General features: G+C 44.6%; 3 protein-coding genes and 1 long non-coding RNA gene across 9 annotated transcripts; 3 read left to right on the plus strand and 1 right to left on the minus strand.

The window, feature by feature from the left end:
* Positions 1-638: 638 nt before the first annotated feature.
* u2af2a (U2 small nuclear RNA auxiliary factor 2a) lies at positions 639-8,461 on the minus strand. Of its 2 annotated transcripts, XM_026999146.3 has the most exons (11): positions 7,926-8,461; positions 7,292-7,442; positions 7,056-7,162; positions 6,814-6,965; positions 6,441-6,557; positions 6,151-6,289; positions 5,977-6,056; positions 5,765-5,887; positions 5,038-5,124; positions 3,850-4,101; positions 639-2,211 (listed from the first exon to the last, which is right to left on the minus strand). In XM_026999146.3, the coding sequence occupies exons 1-11, from the start codon at positions 7,972-7,974 to the stop codon at positions 2,077-2,079; spliced, it is 1,392 nt and encodes a 463-aa protein (XP_026854947.1). In that variant the 5' UTR covers positions 7,975-8,461; the 3' UTR covers positions 639-2,076. The 2 variants fall into 2 exon arrangements, with proteins under 2 accessions (XP_026854947.1, XP_081551790.1); XM_081695664.1 differs by lacking the exon at positions 6,441-6,557.
* On the plus strand, positions 2,219-4,136 carry LOC145651110 (uncharacterized). The gene is made up of 2 exons (XR_014116785.1): positions 2,219-3,432; positions 3,858-4,136. It is a non-coding gene; the product is annotated as an uncharacterized LOC145651110 (long non-coding RNA).
* A 104-nt stretch (positions 8,462-8,565) lies between the features above and the next one.
* isoc2 (isochorismatase domain containing 2) lies at positions 8,566-11,326 on the plus strand. 4 transcript variants are annotated; one of them, XM_026999176.3, is made up of 7 exons: positions 8,566-8,735; positions 9,096-9,200; positions 9,606-9,730; positions 10,001-10,213; positions 10,343-10,413; positions 10,511-10,628; positions 11,013-11,326. In XM_026999176.3, coding segments are annotated over exons 2-7 (594 nt in total). In that variant the 5' UTR covers positions 8,566-8,735; positions 9,096-9,199; the 3' UTR covers positions 11,079-11,326. The 4 variants fall into 4 exon arrangements, with proteins under 4 accessions (XP_026854977.2, XP_026854979.2, XP_026854978.2 ...); XM_026999178.3 differs by having other exon boundaries at positions 8,635-8,735; positions 9,102-9,200; XM_026999177.3 differs by lacking the exon at positions 8,566-8,735 and adding an exon at positions 8,747-8,961.
* A 213-nt stretch (positions 11,327-11,539) lies between these two features.
* foxj2 (forkhead box J2) lies at positions 11,540-16,015 on the plus strand. 2 transcript variants are annotated; one of them, XM_026999142.3, is made up of 10 exons: positions 11,540-11,819; positions 11,976-12,394; positions 12,497-12,571; positions 12,854-12,943; positions 13,036-13,143; positions 14,046-14,199; positions 14,411-14,626; positions 14,708-14,809; positions 14,902-15,282; positions 15,382-16,015. In XM_026999142.3, the coding sequence occupies exons 2-10, from the start codon at positions 12,044-12,046 to the stop codon at positions 15,489-15,491; spliced, it is 1,587 nt and encodes a 528-aa protein (XP_026854943.2). In that variant the 5' UTR covers positions 11,540-11,819; positions 11,976-12,043; the 3' UTR covers positions 15,492-16,015. The 2 variants fall into 2 exon arrangements, with proteins under 2 accessions (XP_026854943.2, XP_081551789.1); XM_081695663.1 differs by having other exon boundaries at positions 12,143-12,394.
* Positions 16,016-16,345: the final 330 nt, after the last annotated feature.

A 16,345-nucleotide genomic window follows, 5' to 3' on the forward strand; every position in this document is an offset into this window, starting at 1 on the left:
TGTCATGGAAAGGGGATACCTGATGAACATTTCTCTACATGTCATCCACTTTAATCAGATACCACTAGGACTGTGGGGTCAGGCATATGTGTGCGGGTCAGCCTACAACAAACACTCTTAAGAGATTCTATATCAGGAACCCACTGTATGTCCAGCTCAGAAACTCAGTCGCTAACCACTCACGGCCTACCGAGTGTCTTCGCTATTTTATTTTACAATTTCTGTTAACTCATTTATAGTTTTTTATTTGCTTGTGGCACAAATTCACCTTTCCAAACCTCTTTAGACAGAATTCTTATATGGCGCTTTTTTATATTAGTGAATACTAGTGGGAAACAGATTTCATACTTAAAACAATCACAGATAAACAACAGTATTCTGCAGCCACAAACCAGTTAAGAGGGTTATAGCGATCGACTACATTTTAGTTTATGAGTGTTGCACGTCTATGTTATATACTATATAGATCGACATGTTTATACATTTACAGTTCAACTTTTCAAAAAAATGCTTTTGATTTTTTTCTTGCAACAGGCCACTATATGCAAGAATAAACTGAAGTTTCTACAAACACTAATGTTGATTTATAGTCCATCACTGATAAGCGAGACTGACAATCAATCAATATATACACCCACTAACTTTTTTTCTAAGATTGTTTTATTTATGAATTCGAGAAATTACATTGAAAAAAAAACAAAAACAACTGAAGACAGAAAGGCAAGAGGCAGGAACACGCCCAACATTTGTGAAGTCACAATCTGGTGGCCCCATCGTTTTTTAAAACAGTCTCAAGACCAATTGCCTCACCACTGTCACGCACTCTGAAATGAAGAGCTATACTACAATCTCGCGGTGAGCAGTATAGAGCCGATATGGACCGAGGGCACTGAGGCGGCCCGTTAGTGCTGGCCGGAGGCTTAGCCACGCAGAACGACGAGATGAGAGGGTTATGCACAAACACGTGTGAACGCTTTGACTTTATTACGCCAAATCATTCTACTGGTCCTCATACAACGCACCGTATTAAATCAACTCGCTCAGCTTATTACAGTTTTAAAAAACAGCAGTGGACATTTAGTTACAGAATGTATTAAAAAACAAAAAACAAAAAACAAAACAAAAAAAAACCACCAAAAAAAAAAAAAAAAAGAAAAAAGAAGAAGTTCTTTTTTTTTTTCCACTGGGTACAAATTTGATTCGATAGGGTCAGGACAAAATGGCTTGCAAGAGAAAAGAAATGTTAGAACAAGCAGAAATGAGAGAGAGAGAGAGAGAGAGAGAGAGAGAGAGAAAGACTGAGCCAACATGTCGAAAGAAGGGGGGAAAATGAACACAGAAACTTCTGATAGATTTTTTGCACTAGCCTGTTTTTGAATTGAACTTCTTTTATGTACAGAGAAAGCAAGTCACTGTATGGTCCGTAACTGTGCCATTTTCCCTCCTCAGACATTACAATCCCGACAAACCTTTTTGACATCAGACTTGTAGTGAACAGCTACTTGCCCCTCTCACAACCTGTGGCTGCTTTCTGGTTGCTGTGTTCAAAAGCACATCTCCTTCAGCTCAGGAACCCCCCTCACTAGCCCTCGACCCTCTCTGCCTCTCCCAGCGTGAGAGAGTTACAGTGTCCTGTAGAGGAAGTCTCTACCTTCACAACCATTGGAGAGTGAAAACACATCAAGTCTCTGTGTACAAATGTTCAGGATAACTCTCGATGCAAGGCCTAATTAATTCCCAAAAGACATGTGCCTCTTCTCACTGTACCACACCTTACGCAAAGTCTTACGCGAGTTACATTTAAAAAGTTGTTAGCCAGTGCGGCCAATATGGCCAGTAACACCACTGGTGACAGGTGTGCAGCACACAGACACCAGATGCATTACTGGTTTCACTAAAAACTGTTCACTCCCTCTCACAACCCTAAGATAGATAGATAGATAGATAGATTTATAAAAAAAACAAAACAAAACAAAAAAACCCAACACACAAAAGGGACAGGGGACTGTAAATTCCATACACTCCATCTCTCTCTCTCTCTCTCTCTCTCTCTTTCTGACACGCTTCTCTCCTCCTCTACCAGAAGTCTCGGCGGTGGTAGGCATCTGGATCGCAGTATTTGGTCACCACCACTCTGTTGGCAAACTTTCTTCCTGTTAACCCTTGCATGGCCTTCTGTGAGTCGAACACCGACATAAACTCCACAAAGATCTAGTTGGAAAGAAAAGCACCACATGAGCAAAGGAACAGTGCATTCAAAAAATGTCAACCTCTTATATTTGATCTTTGTGTCAAGTAGTGTTGTGTGGCGAGTTAGTGAGCTAAACAATACAAAAATGTATTTAATTTTTATTTTAAATAACCCATAATGATAGTGATGTTTCAGAGAGTTGCGAGAGAAGAAAAAAAAATTTAAAAAAAATTTAAAAAAAATCAACAACTGAAATCTCTCCTTCAGAAAAGTAAATCATACCCTTTGCTGTGGCACCTCACACTGTGATCAGGGAGAAATTGTTTGCTTTAATTATGATTTGGGTGTGTCTACAACTTAAGTGGAGTCCACCTGCTGCAATTTGACGACAGTTTGGAAAGGCACACAACGAGCCCTTATAGACCGTTATAGATCTAAAAACTTCCACTGCATTGGCAAGACAAAAACCAAATCATGAAGGATCGCCATGATGAAATGATGGCAAGGCATAGATCAGGAAAAGGATATAAACCAATATCTCAGGCTTTCAGTGCCCCAGGACAACAGTGGCATCAATCATTTTGAAATGGAAAAAGCTTGGCACGACCTTGAACCTTCCTAGAGTTGGCCGTCTTGTTCAGGGAGGTAAGAAAGAACCCAACGGGCACTCTAAAGAGGTTGGAGGACAGCCATCACTACAACACTCCCTATATCAGGCCTGAATCACGGCAGAGTGGAAAGGCGAAAGCCAGTGTTGAGGAAAAGGTACATGACCGCCTGTCGTGGGCTAGACAGCACATTACTGGCAACGTATGGAAAAGGTTGCCCTGGTCCGAGGAGATGAAAAGCGAAGCACCATGTCTGGTGACAGAAACAGCATGGCTCATCGCCTGGCTAATGCCATCCCTGCTGTGCAACGTGGTGGTAGTACCATCTCGCTACGGGGGTGTTTCCAGGAAGACTGGTATCAACCGAGGGATGGAGGAACGCACACACACCTCGTCCTGAGCACGCGCACACTCCGCCTGGGGCAACATTTCGACTTTGACAGCAGGGACCTGAAGCGTTCAGCCAAAACAACACTCGATTGACTTCAGGACAAGTCCCTGAATGTCCGCGAGTCGCCCAGCCACAACCCAGATGTAAATCCGAAAAACAGCTAAGGAGAGGCCTGAAGATGGGAGTTCAGACATTTGCCATCCAGTCTGACATGAAGGAACAGATAAACTGCCCAAATGCAGGTATGACACAAACCCAAGTCGACTGGCAGGTATAACTCCTGCCAAAGGGGCTTTTACAAAGTTTTTTACAATGTTTTACAAACATACCCTGCATAAAGGGTATGTATGCTTTCATAAATAAGAGATTAAATTTTTTTATTTTAATTAATATTCAAAACTCATATGGGTCATTATGGGTGATTAATTGTAGGTTGATGGGTAAAAAAAAACACAATTATAACCAATCAAAATGCACAACAAAAGTGTGCAAAAAGGGATCTGAATACTTTACTGAACGCTGTACAGTAGCCGGAATGTTTGCTCTCTCATTTGCTCTCTCGAGGCGATCTTAACCAGCTGTCATTACTTGCTACACAAGCCTCGAGCCTATTAACAGTTCATTTATTTTAACACAACCAAATTTAGCTATGGCCTCACCTTCCCAGTGCCGGGCACCTCGACGCCGTCGACGGGGCGCGGGATCTCGATGCTCTTGACCTGGCCGTACTTGCTGCACTCGTCACGGACGTCCTCCACGATCTCCTCGTACTCCTCGTCGTCCAGCAGCTCCTCGGGAGACACCATGTTCATGAGGCACAGCACCTCGGTGGGGATACCGCCCATCTGGTTCATGGAACTGTTCATCAGGCCGGGCACCTGCAGCGTCACCGGGGTCTGGTTGATGCCAGTCTGGTGCAGGGGAGAACAGCAGCGCACGTAAGGCGGCGGTTCACGATACGCAGGCGTGCATGCAACCCAGCACAGACAGGGGACCATAAACCTCGTGATTTGTGCTGTGGTGTCATTGAAATTTATTTTGTAATTACAGTGTTTTGGTTGGGAATATTTCTCCATGGTGGCCTGCATACCAAAATCCTTGCTGCCACAGCAATAAATAAACAAACAAATAAACAAATAAACAAACAAACTTAAAACTACAATAAATCTAACCAACCATTTATGTAATGCAATGCTTTTAGTAAGTCCCTAGAGAAGCCTGACTCCCACCCCTGTGCCCACATGTGGAATTCAGTTGGTTAATGGCACTAACAGGCTATATTACACTGGCATTTAGCAGACACTCCTATAAAGTGCTAATAAAATGAGCTTACTTGGGTATTTTCCAAGGAAAAGGAAAACAGATGAGGTGGGTAAACAGAGCAGGCATTCAGTTAGGTGGGGTGCAACCACAGATCTCTCTCTCCTCGCTCTCTTATGTCCGAGCTGGGTTATCTTAGCTCTGATCCCAGGACTCTTCCATTTCAGTAATTAATATACTGCAGTCTGACCTTATCTACACTTTGACTGCCATGAATGGAATAAACTTTTCTGTGGCTGTGGGACCATGCTGGTACTCCTCTCACACACCACAACAAACTCGATAAGTTAGGCGGAGTCGCATACGCGGGTGCATTTAGGCGGGAGTACACGGCCTATATTAATTCATAAGAATTCTAAGTGTTTGGTTAACATATACATACACATATACAGAGAGAGAACATGGATCAGGGATGGAAGACAGAACTCAGGGAGGGACAGATGAGGAGAGGGGAATTGTTTTCTCAACGTCCCCACAGGGAAACAGCGGACTACACTGGCACGCGTGCACACCCACGCCCCACTCACCAGTGAGGTGTTCTTGGATCCAACGCTGGCTCTCTGAACAAGGAGCTTCTTGTCCCCCAGCTGCATGCCGTTGAGGCCAGCGATGGCCTGCAACAGGGGAGAGGGAGACAGGTCACAAACAGCGTGGCTTAAGCCTCTGGGCCTTTTACACACCCAAACGGCCATGCCAGTGGTTAAAGCAGGTGAAGCAACGGATACGCCTCCTGCTCCTGATTGGATATGGCGTCCTGTGCTACAGTCGTTCCTGAAAGTGTATGCTAATTTCTGCTTCAGATTCAGTCTACATTTAAGTATCGTTTCCGCTCACTCACGTTCTGCTCCACTTTTCCGGATTTGCATTACTGATCCACTTACACTCTGCCTTTCCCCCTTCGTCTCCCCCGTTCTCTCAGTCTACGTCTGCATTCTGTTCTCCAAACTGAATAAAGCTTGGACACTCTCCGACAGTGCACACTATGTCATCTTAAGAAACGTCGGTACTATTTAAAGCCCTTTAAAAGCAGGTCTAAGTCTGAAGAGGCAGCCACGCCCACAATACAGTGCATTAGCACAGAGAGCCTTCATTTCCTTAACACAGGCTCCGTTTCAAAGCAGGAACAGTCGGAGATCTGAAGAGTGCGGAGCCATGTTCGGGACTCGTGGCTCGTGCCAGTGCTGGGACCAAAGTCTGTCAAGCCACGGAGGTTTAAATCCCGTCCGGCGGTCAGAAGAGTACACGGGCACTTACCTGGTCGCTGATGTTGACGTCGACGTATTCGCAGAAGGCATAGCCCTTAGAGAGACCAGTGGCACTGTCCTTCACCAGGTTAAAGGCTTTTAGGGGGCCAAACGATGTCAACAGCTCCTTCACCTGAGACGTAGCAACAAGCCAGCAAACGGAGAGAGCCATTAGTGAACTCTAAAAATAAATCTAGAAACCACATGTTCATCGAAACCAACCTGGTCGTCGTTGAGGTAATTGGGCAGGCCACCGATGAAGAGCTTATGAGCCGAATCAGGCACCACTGTGGACACGACGCCTGGGACAGATGCAAAGAGATGGAACGTTTCGGTGTTGTGACCACAGCTAATAGTTCAGCTGTGCCCATTATGAGACAGGTGAATGAAGCCAACCTGGAACATAGACGCTGGGGTTCTCACTCATGCCTGGCAGGGGCTGGTAGTCGTGGGGTCGACGGATCTTTAGGCTCTGCCCCTGGAAGATGATGCCATCGAATGCCATGGCCTGTGTCGTCTCATCCACGGAGCGGAACTGAGGCAACACAAAGAGCAGTCGACCTTTGGAAAGCTTTACGGTGTGGCTTAAAGCATAGAAGGACACGGCGTCTCTGTTTAGAACAGCGAATTACGAAACTACGTCAGATTTTGAGGGTTTGAGGAAGAAGTGCACTTAGGAGGCTGACCTCCAGGAATGCAAAGTTCTTGTCCTGGTTGATCTGCACAGCAAGGACCGGGTTTCCTGGAGCCTGAGTCAGGCCACCCAGTCGCATCTGGGCATTGAAGAAGTCCATCATGGACTCCTGTAAAAGACCAGACGTCCGTGTCCTCCACTGGTATCACAAACACCGAAGAGCATCGACACAGTGGCCGTGCGACTGCAATCACACACCACTTTAAAAGAGTGAGACCTCATCCATCAAAACAAGACAGTCCAAGACCAAAGCTCTTCTGGCGTGGTTATGTTTCCTTTACTAAGGCAGCTGGCTAACAGACAGGTTCAGTACAAATACTGGAAAAATGACTGTGCATCTGCAAGTAGGGTCTAGCCATGCTTGCCTCCGTGATGCCGAAAGGTATGTTGCCCACGTAGAGTCTCCGGGCCTGGCGAGTCATCTGGCTGCCCACGACGGGGACAGGAGTGGGGGTCACGGCCAACCCTTCGGGAGTCATCGTAGGGAGCAGGGCAGTGGCGGGGATCTGACCGGCAGCTGAGGGACAGCAGACAACACAGAGAATGATGAGACAAAGCAGGACACAGGGGAGGAGGAGGAGCAAGGGAGGGAGGAAGACGGACTCACCCTGCATTGCTTTGTACTGCATGGGTGTGATGTGCTCGAAGCCGGGTGGCGGTACGTCCCAGTACTTTTTCACCTTGGCCTTCTTCTTCTCACGGTGCGGGGAACGACTGTAAAGAGAGACACCGCAAGGGCCGTGCTTACTGAAGGCTTTAACGCGCCATGGAAACAGGAAGCATGGGACAGGAGGCCATTTTATCAACTAAAGTCAAATCTGTCAACAGCAGAATGCAGCACACCTCCGTCTGTGTCTGCGGTCCTTGCTGTCACCATGGCGATCTCGGCTGCTTCTCCTCTCTCTGTCCCTGCTCCTCCTCTTCCGGTCTCGGTCCCGGCTCCGACTCCGGGAGCTGCTGCGTCGGTGATGCTTGTTCTCCTTATCTCTGTCCGCTAACGGCGCAAGAGACCAAAGGTTATTTGGTATTCCTTGTTACTTCTTTATAGTTTGCAAAGGAAAATATGTGGGATGTTAGTACATCTACTGGGTTCTTTCCATGGGGTGAGGTTCACTGCTTGGAAAAAAAACTATAATTTACAATAAAGTTATCCATATATAAGTCCATGTAAACAAACAGGATGACTGTGACAAGGGGTTTAAATTGAGCACCGAAGCATTGAAAACATCTAAAGTTCAGCCATCTTCAACAAGTGTACTAAATTTACATTTAAAAAAATCTTAGTTAGCTGATGTTAATGGTGCAGACCGTTCAAAGACCGAGGAGATGCACTGGTTTTCATTAGTGACCAGCTATGTTATGCTAGCTAGACTCTATGCAGTCGCGATCAAAAAAAATTACCGGTGAACTAGAAAATATATATATATATAGACCGCTTATTACGTTTCAATTAAAATCCGATAACATGCTTTCTTACCTTGTTTGTTTTCGGTCAGCTGTCTCTCGAATTCGTCAAAATCTGACATTTTCCCTGCAGCTCCAACACGCCGCTCGAGTGTGAAAGGGGCTAGCGATAGCTAGCTAGCTAGCAAGTAGCCAGCAGTTCGGCGACTACAAAAATATCCCACACAAAAATATATATATGTACAAAGATCAAATTAAAACACAACAAAGCGATTAAATCAATGCGCTACGACACCAAACACTGTATGCTCTAACAGATTAGCAACAGCTATAGTTAGCTACTAATCCCCGAAACCCTTCGAGCTATACAAAGGTTAGCATAGCATAAGAAAACGTGTTATTTCTCAGTGCTTTCAAAAAACGGAGTCAATGGTCGCTTTACAAGCAACTGTGAATGTTTCAAAAATACTTTGGTTATTAAGTGTACGTTCGACTTTACAAAGTTCTGGACTAATTAAAGTCCTACCGCTATTTTGCACACAAAATCCCCCAAATCCCAGCTAAGGCCAAAAGAGTGCGCTTGCTAAGGTCAATAGCCACGCCCAAGTACTTCCGGGTCAATTTCACATTAAAAGGGGGGGGAGGGAGGAGACGGCTCCTCTTTTTGAGATTACGTTGAAATGTTTGAAATAATGGAGAAATAAACAACATCATAAATGTGTCGATTTGTGCAAAAAGGAAAAAAAGGAAATGATGCTAATTGAACAGTCCAATTACACTGCACTGGTTTATCCCATACCGTCCCCTGGTGGATGCGCCTCAGGAGGGAGTCCATTTTGTCTTATGGAAGGTCTTACGTTTCTTATACGTGGACATATTATGGGTAGGTGGTTCTAATAAAACCAGCGAGATTTGGGAAAGATGATCCATATGTAATGTCTCAGAACCGTCCCAGGAACAAGACCGGGGCGAAGAGAGTAAACTCTACCATGATGTCGCACCAATATTCCTCAATATGCCTTCATAGAAATGCGAATTTTTCAATTTTAGAGACATTGGAAATCCGCTTGTTAGGTGTCTAGATCGAAATAGTCTACTAATCTGCATCTGTAAGAAAGCGATAGCAAGTGTCAGCTCTCAATCATAAATATGAAATCTGTATTAGGTTGTGTGTCGATCATGTTGTGTTACTCTACATGGCTGCACATTTCTACGAGGGGTACAACCGTTGTTTTCTTGTCAGTAACAGTCGTCGTCCCCAGGCTGCTCGGACAAACCTCTGACGTTTCCGTACGAAAAAATTACCGATAGACGTAGGACATCGCTGGCGACCTGTCCTCAAGCAAAAGTAAGTGGCGAATTTCGAGTTATCTGCAGGTGTCGCCTTGCATGTCGCAGGGACACGGCGCGCAGGTTTTTGTCAAGATGGTGCTTGTAACCAGGTGGAGGTGCAAATCTATGCAAATGTAAAACCTCTTCCAACGAAGACATACACATAAGGTTATATCTTCGTATCTCTGAAATACATCTACCTGAATGCTAGTCTTTCCCACAAATTCGTTTTCCAGCGTAGATTTCGCAGCTGTCTATGAGGCAACTTTGTAATATGTCAAAACTTGAAGTGAAACGGTTATTACTACTAAATACTTGTTAATAATGAGAAGGTTGGTGAACCACGTGCTTTTTCCACAAATCCTGGATTTAAAAAAACAAACAAACAACAACTTGTTGATTCAAATGATTTTTTTTTCAGTGGCACATATAGGACGTCTGTCATCCAAAAGCACAGTGTTGTTGCTGTGTGACATGCAAGAGAAGTTCCGACCAACTATTTTCCAGTTCACCAACATTGTGAGCAATGCTGCAAGATTGCTACAGGTAGTCCACCATAATGCCTCTGGGCCTCGCTCAGGACTTGTATTAGGACATATGTATGTTTGGCACGTCACTCGGCTTATATTACAAGTGGCACCAGTAAAAATAAGGAGCCAGGGCATAGCGCCATCACTATCCCGAAATGACTTTTATGTAAAACCCATACAAGCTGACCCCAAATAAGTAAATTCCTTATTTATATTTCTCACAAGCCTTACAACTCTGAGCCCAGGGTAAATGTCCAGTAATGGTTGGCGCCGCCCTCTTGTGCAGGCTTGCCGGATCTTGGGTGTCCCCCCAATTGTGACTGAGCAGTACCCTACGGGTCTGGGCCCCACCGTCTCTGAGCTGGGTGCACAGGGCCTGAAGGCCCATGCCAAAACCCGCTTCTCCATGCTGACTGAGAGTGTGGAGAACCAGCTCAAGAGCCTGGGCAACCCTCAGCAGGCGATCCTGTGTGGCATAGAGGCCCAAGCCTGCATCGCAGTAAGCTTTGTGGTGTTTTACCTGTGTCGTTTAACAGACAGCTATGGATGCGCAGTAGGAAAAACATCAAAGCCTTCAAATCGAAGGAATGGTTATGACTTCTGACGCTGTATTCTGCCCTCTCTCCAGTGCACAACCTATGATCTCCTGGAGAGAGGAATGGAGGTTCACATTGTTGCAGACGCCGTCTCATCTCGAAGGTACTGCCGCTGACTTAGACTTCCCGACCCACAACCTAAATGCGTTCTTGAGGTAAATGCTCACTAGCTGAAAGCGAGCGTCTCACCTGCACCTCAGTCCGACGGACCGGCTGTTCGCCCTGTCGCGGCTGAAGCAGAGCGGGGCCTTTCTCACCACCACAGAGGGGGTCCTACTGCAGCTGGTGCAGGATGCCAAGCACCCCAACTTCAAAGAGGTACAGCCACACTGGAGAACGCAGACAAACGCTCTACCTAGCACCTGTTACTGCCTAATCTCACTCTGTCATGTAGATCGAGTATTCTAGGTCAGACCTACTGGGCATTACAAAGCCCAGTTAAGTCAAATTTAGTGTGGCTTTTAAATAACTAAACTTTTTTTGGAGTTTTTAAAGAATATTTCTAGAAAACTAGAAAGGAACTATTCCTTTCTGAACAATGAAACAAGCAGGGAATGTTTGGGATTGTTCCTGTTCGTGTTGGATATGTTGAGTGAATAAGGAAGTCTGATTGGTTTTGCATGTGGGAACAGAAGGCCTAAGAACTGGGAGGCTAACAGCTTTTGTGCCCTGGGGTTATTGGCGAGTTCTTTTTGCACACAGATCCAGAAGCTCCTGACTCACCCCTCCCCAGACACGGGTCTTCTTGCCTTCTTCAGCTCCCTGTAGGAAGAGCCACATGGCCCAATTTAGCCTGACAAATCCTTCATTGGGCAGGCATCTTCCAGTACACATCACCATCGCTGGCCGTTTATGGCTGTCTTAAATTTTCAGTCGACGTTTGTCTTCACCTGCTTCAGGTTTTTTTTGTTGTTGTTTTTTGTTTTTTCTCTCAATTACAAGCAGAATGTAATTATTTTTGTATGTATCGTTACTAATGCACACAAACTAATAAATAAAGCTGAGCTATAACAGCGTTTTCGGAATCGTGCCATTTTCTTTAAAGAGCAGGGCTGAGTTTGACCCAGGTGTCGCAGACACAGGCTCACCCCAACAGGCATGAATGCTGTGGGACTCCAGCTGTAGTGAAGCACAGCTAGCGTGGGTATGGCCGTGAGAGGTGGGAGGAGACAATGGGGCACGGGGCGGAGCGTGTGACGTGCGTCACAAAGGGAGGGGAGAGGGAACGAGAAAAAGGAAGAACTTTTCCGAGTTTTTTTTTTTTTTTTTTTTTTCCCTCCTCCTCCTTCTCGTTTAAACAAATATCGCAGAGAAAGTGTAAAGCACGCAAACGCTTGAAAGGCCGTCTGGGTTGGAAATGGAAGGGCGATAGCCGTAAAAAAACAAACAAAAAAAAGCCGTGAAAGAGGAAAGTGGGAAGTAAACGCTGAGGGAGCAGCTCAGGCGCTGTGAGACATGACAGCGTTAGAGACGGACACGGCGTGAAGCCTGGGGCCTGTTGACAGGAGGGTGAGTGCTTCTCTCTCTCATTACATCTGAGTCTATCTGGAAAGAATGTGAAACTATCCAACCCTCTATAGAAACGCTCCTTAAAGTTCACACTTCTTTTCAGGAGCCGCGCTCCATTTGGTTTGAAGCATTAAAACTCAGTTGTTCTATTTTTAGCTTTGGGGCGGAAATATCTACAAAAGTCAGACTGCAAGCTTTTGACGCGAAGCCGCGGCCGCTGTTTAATGCATCGCGCTGCTCCGTGTTACTGCGCCCTATCCACTTCCTTGACCATGACATCAGAGCTGGACTCCAGTTTGACGAGCATCGACTGGCTTCCGCAGCTGGGGGTGAGCACTCTGCGCTCTGGGAAGGAGAGAGGTGAGAGGAAGCAAGGGAGAGAACGAGACGCTCCTCCATCCATCCCTTCTGCCACCACTCCGGCCAACTCCAAAGGGAAGCCGCCGCATAGCTATGCCACTCTCATCACCATGGCAATAAGCTCTGCCCCAGAGAAGAAACTGAGTCTGAATGACATTTACACATGGATCAGTGACGCATTCCCTTACTATAGCAGAGCGGGACGAGGCTGGAAGGTATTCGGGAGCTCATATTCTCCAGATACTCTACTCTCGGTCTTCAGAGTTGTGCATCGCAACTCAAGTCAAGGTCCTGACATATCCTTCTTTTCCATGCAGAACTCAATTCGGCATAACCTCTCCCTGAATAAAAGCTTCCGGAAAGTTCCAAGACCACAGAGTGACCCTGGGAAGGTGATTTTTTGTTTTTGTTTTTTTTCCCCATGCAAGAATCCAGTCTATTATCCATATATATATATATATATATATATATATATATATATATATATATATATATATATATATATAAATAAATGGCTTACAAATATTATAATATTATGTCTTGTATTTGACCCTGGGAAAGTAATAACCTGCTATACACAGTCTTATGACTTCTATATGACCACGTTAAATAGTCATTGGTTTTAGGTACTCTTATACTATCAGTTAGGTCTCGCGTTGACTTTTTTTTTCTAGGGTTCGTACTGGATAATAGATGGACCACTCGACCAGACTCAGCTTAGAGGAGTTAAAAGGTCTTATACTACAGAGGAGGAAGTGATGATGGTATAGTCCTCTCACACTACTCATTTTTGTTAATGAGCAAACACGTGATGTGAACAGACTTTTATCCAGTGTCTTCTCTGATGCTCCGTCAGCCTTGTGAAAAAGCTCCACTCACAGAGGACAAAGCACCTGTCAGTCAAGCAGAGTCCCTCCCTCTTCCACCAGACATCAAAACCACTTTGGCTTCACCACCGTGCAAGGTACCGTGGAGCTCTCTCCATTCTCTTTTTTTGGGCAGTTTGTTTTGCTTAAATTAATGTTTTTCTAGAAAACATTTTCTGTATGTTTAACAGCAGTAAATCACAGTCCTCAGGGTCCAAGTCCTTTCCACCCTCCCTTCATCTGGGAGTCAGGTGTGATGTAACTGGTTGGCCACTTTGTCATTAATCCTTTAATCAACTACAATGAAATCCCAGACTGGATTTGTATTTGACCAGTTTTCAATGTTTAAAATGAGTTTTTGTGTACTTTTGCTCAAAACTGTAAGTTTAGTATAGAGAAGAACATGTAGTTGTGAATGTGAAATAGCAAAAAAAATGATTTAGGAACGCTGGTAACTTATTATTAACAACTATTATTATTCTAGTGGCTGTAGGAAATCATTTTAGTTATAAGGGATTCAGGACAGAGGTTAGATTTACATCTTTAATGAAATTTATTTTAGAAGTATGCATGTATAACTATGAAAGCAATTTTGTGGGAAACATTAATTTACAAGGGTATAGTGATTTTAGAGGTGTGAGGTGAATTCTTACTTACACATTTGCCTCCAATTTGGAGAGGTTTTTTCGTTTTTATTGTGAACTGCAGCACTAAACTAGACTACAGCCTAAAATAACCAAGTTGCCCTTGAAACACCTGCCTTCTAAGACTTGCCTTCATAGAACATGCACGTCTTCCGAGTTCCCATGCTTTCGAGACACCCAGGTCTGGAAATCTACACTCCACAACTCTGGGATAACTGACTTGAGGGTGTTGGAATACAGTAAAAACTTAAACTGGATTGAGCACCATGGACTGAGACCAGAGGGCTTGAACATTTGTTTTTATCCAGATTTGAAATAAGCTGCTAACGTTTCTCTGTTCACATTTCCTCCACCAGTATCCACCTGCCCCTGTAACCACGGTCCCCGCTGCCCCTCCTCCCTCAGCAGAACCAGCTCTCTGCTTCTCCTTCACCGATCTGAACCTGCCTGATCTCTACACCTCCTTTCGGTCGCTCTGTCGCTCCATGAGAGAGAGAGTCGCCTCACAGTGTGAGTGGAACAAGAAAACTGGAAACGCCTGACCTCTCCATCCTCGTTTCGGTTTTGCTCTCAGTTTCTGTTCCCTGAATTTCTTTTAGCCTTACCGTTTGTCCTAAATGGTAACCACCTAATACTAGCCCGTGCTTTTTCCTTGTAAATGGATTGCTGATAAGTACAAGCAAGACAAACGACAGTGACCTCTTTCTCTTCTCTCTTCCAGCGGAAGCACCCAGTCTGCTTGCAGTACCCAATGAGATTACAGCACTTCACACGCCAACCCTTCCCCCTATGTCGCCTCACCTCTGTCCCAGCACTAATCCCAATACAGTCTCAGTTCCTGGAACTAACACGAGCGCTAACCACACTAACCCTAGTTTTGCTGTAGCACACAGCACACAGGTTAACCCTGAGCTTGACAGGCTGATGCACAACAACGGTAAGTATTTATTCCTTAACCAAGAATATTGGCATGCAGGATGCCCTAAGTGACTCCTGATCCATGGTATCTCTTTCTCAGTTGTTCCTGCTGACTGGTTCAGTAATGCAGACTCTCTCAGAGAGAGTTTCAGGATTGCTAGCAGTCTGGATTGGGCTACCATTGACCTAACCAGTCACCCTGGTCAGTGGCACAATAGAACCTGCATGTGTAGAAATGTTCAGTGACGAAAAGCACTCCATGTTTTCATCCCCCACTCTTTCACTCTGCCTCAGACCTGGTAGAGAGCATGCTTCAGGCAGAACACTGTGATTGGGCACTGGATCCGGGACTCTTCACCTCGCTCTGTGATTCGCTCAACCGTTTCTTCTCTCAGAAGGGTCTCGTTGGTTCTTCATCTGGCAACCATGCCTCTCTGAGTCAGTTTGCTCCACCTCTTTCCAACATGCAACCAACTGGTCCTTCATCACTGGCTAGTTCAACTCATCCCTCTCCACTGAGTTTCCCCTCTCAGCTTCCTACATGTAGTGGCGGGCACCCTCTTCAGCCCCTCAGGAAAACCCTGACCCAGACCCAGAGCCCTCAGACCCAATGCCACACTCCTCAGAGTAACCTCGAACCCCAGCCTGGCACCAGCCAACCTCTGCCTTCCAGTGGTAAGACCATATGGTTATCTTCATCAGTGCAGAATTATGATTATTAAATGTGATTATCTGGATGTTTCAAGTCTCAAGATGTGGGACTGTGCTTTGTAGTTCTGCAAGCGCAACCTTTGATGCCTAGAAGCAGACCACCAATGAAGCAACTCCACAGCAACAGCGAAGAGATCCAGGATGACTTTGACTGGGATTCACTAATCGTGTGAATATTTTGTATCTAATGACAGGATTCATGAACTAAAGTGCAATTCAGAATATTGCAGAAGACAGTTATTTACCAATGGATGACCACTGACATATTTTAAAAATCTTAAAAAAACAGCAATGTTATGGTTAAAATCTTCCAGCTACAAACAGTAGTGTATTGTTTTATGCTTGAAGTTTGCTTTCTAGTTTGTAATACAATTCAGAGAAGAGTGATAAATTACTTGTCTACAATTACACCTTTTTAAAGTGTACTTGAATTTGTATTTTTTTTCTTGCTTAATAATTAAATGAACTGGGATGCATTGTGTTTAGGCGATGTGGGCTTCTTCAGTGTAAATGACTGAATAATTGACTGAGTTTTTATTATTTCTAATTCAGAAATATTGATTCCCTGAAACTGGTCAACACATTAGCTAATTCAAAATAACCCAGTAGAATCTGCCATTTTGTGTTCCATTTTACTTAAATAGTTTCAATATTTTATGCTTCTATTCAAAATAAAAGTAGTACAAAAATGCACCAACATCTGTAAGAACTGTCTTGGCCAGGATTTCCAGCTGCAGCCTTTCCCACACAGAAGCTGACAAACGCAGAAGCGTATAGAAATTCATTTTGGGGGATTTTTTTTTTATTTTTTACATTTTCCCCCCCCCTCCATTTCCCCCCCAATGTGAATGTTCACAGTTAACACCACAATTTCTTTGAGCTTATAAGAGAAATATCTTTATATAAAATAATTAATCAAAACTAAATTAAGAATAACAGCACAAATTGTTATTCAGTCCCCAATTCCACCATTTAAATGTTTTTAAATATTATTTCTGGTCATACTGTTTTAGAAGCATTTATAGTC

The sequence above is a fragment of the Electrophorus electricus genome, chromosome 14, assembly GCF_041902795.1.
Source record: "Electrophorus electricus isolate QZ-2024a chromosome 14, ASM4190279v1, whole genome shotgun sequence".
Classification (NCBI taxonomy): Eukaryota; Metazoa; Chordata; class Actinopteri; order Gymnotiformes; family Gymnotidae; genus Electrophorus; species Electrophorus electricus.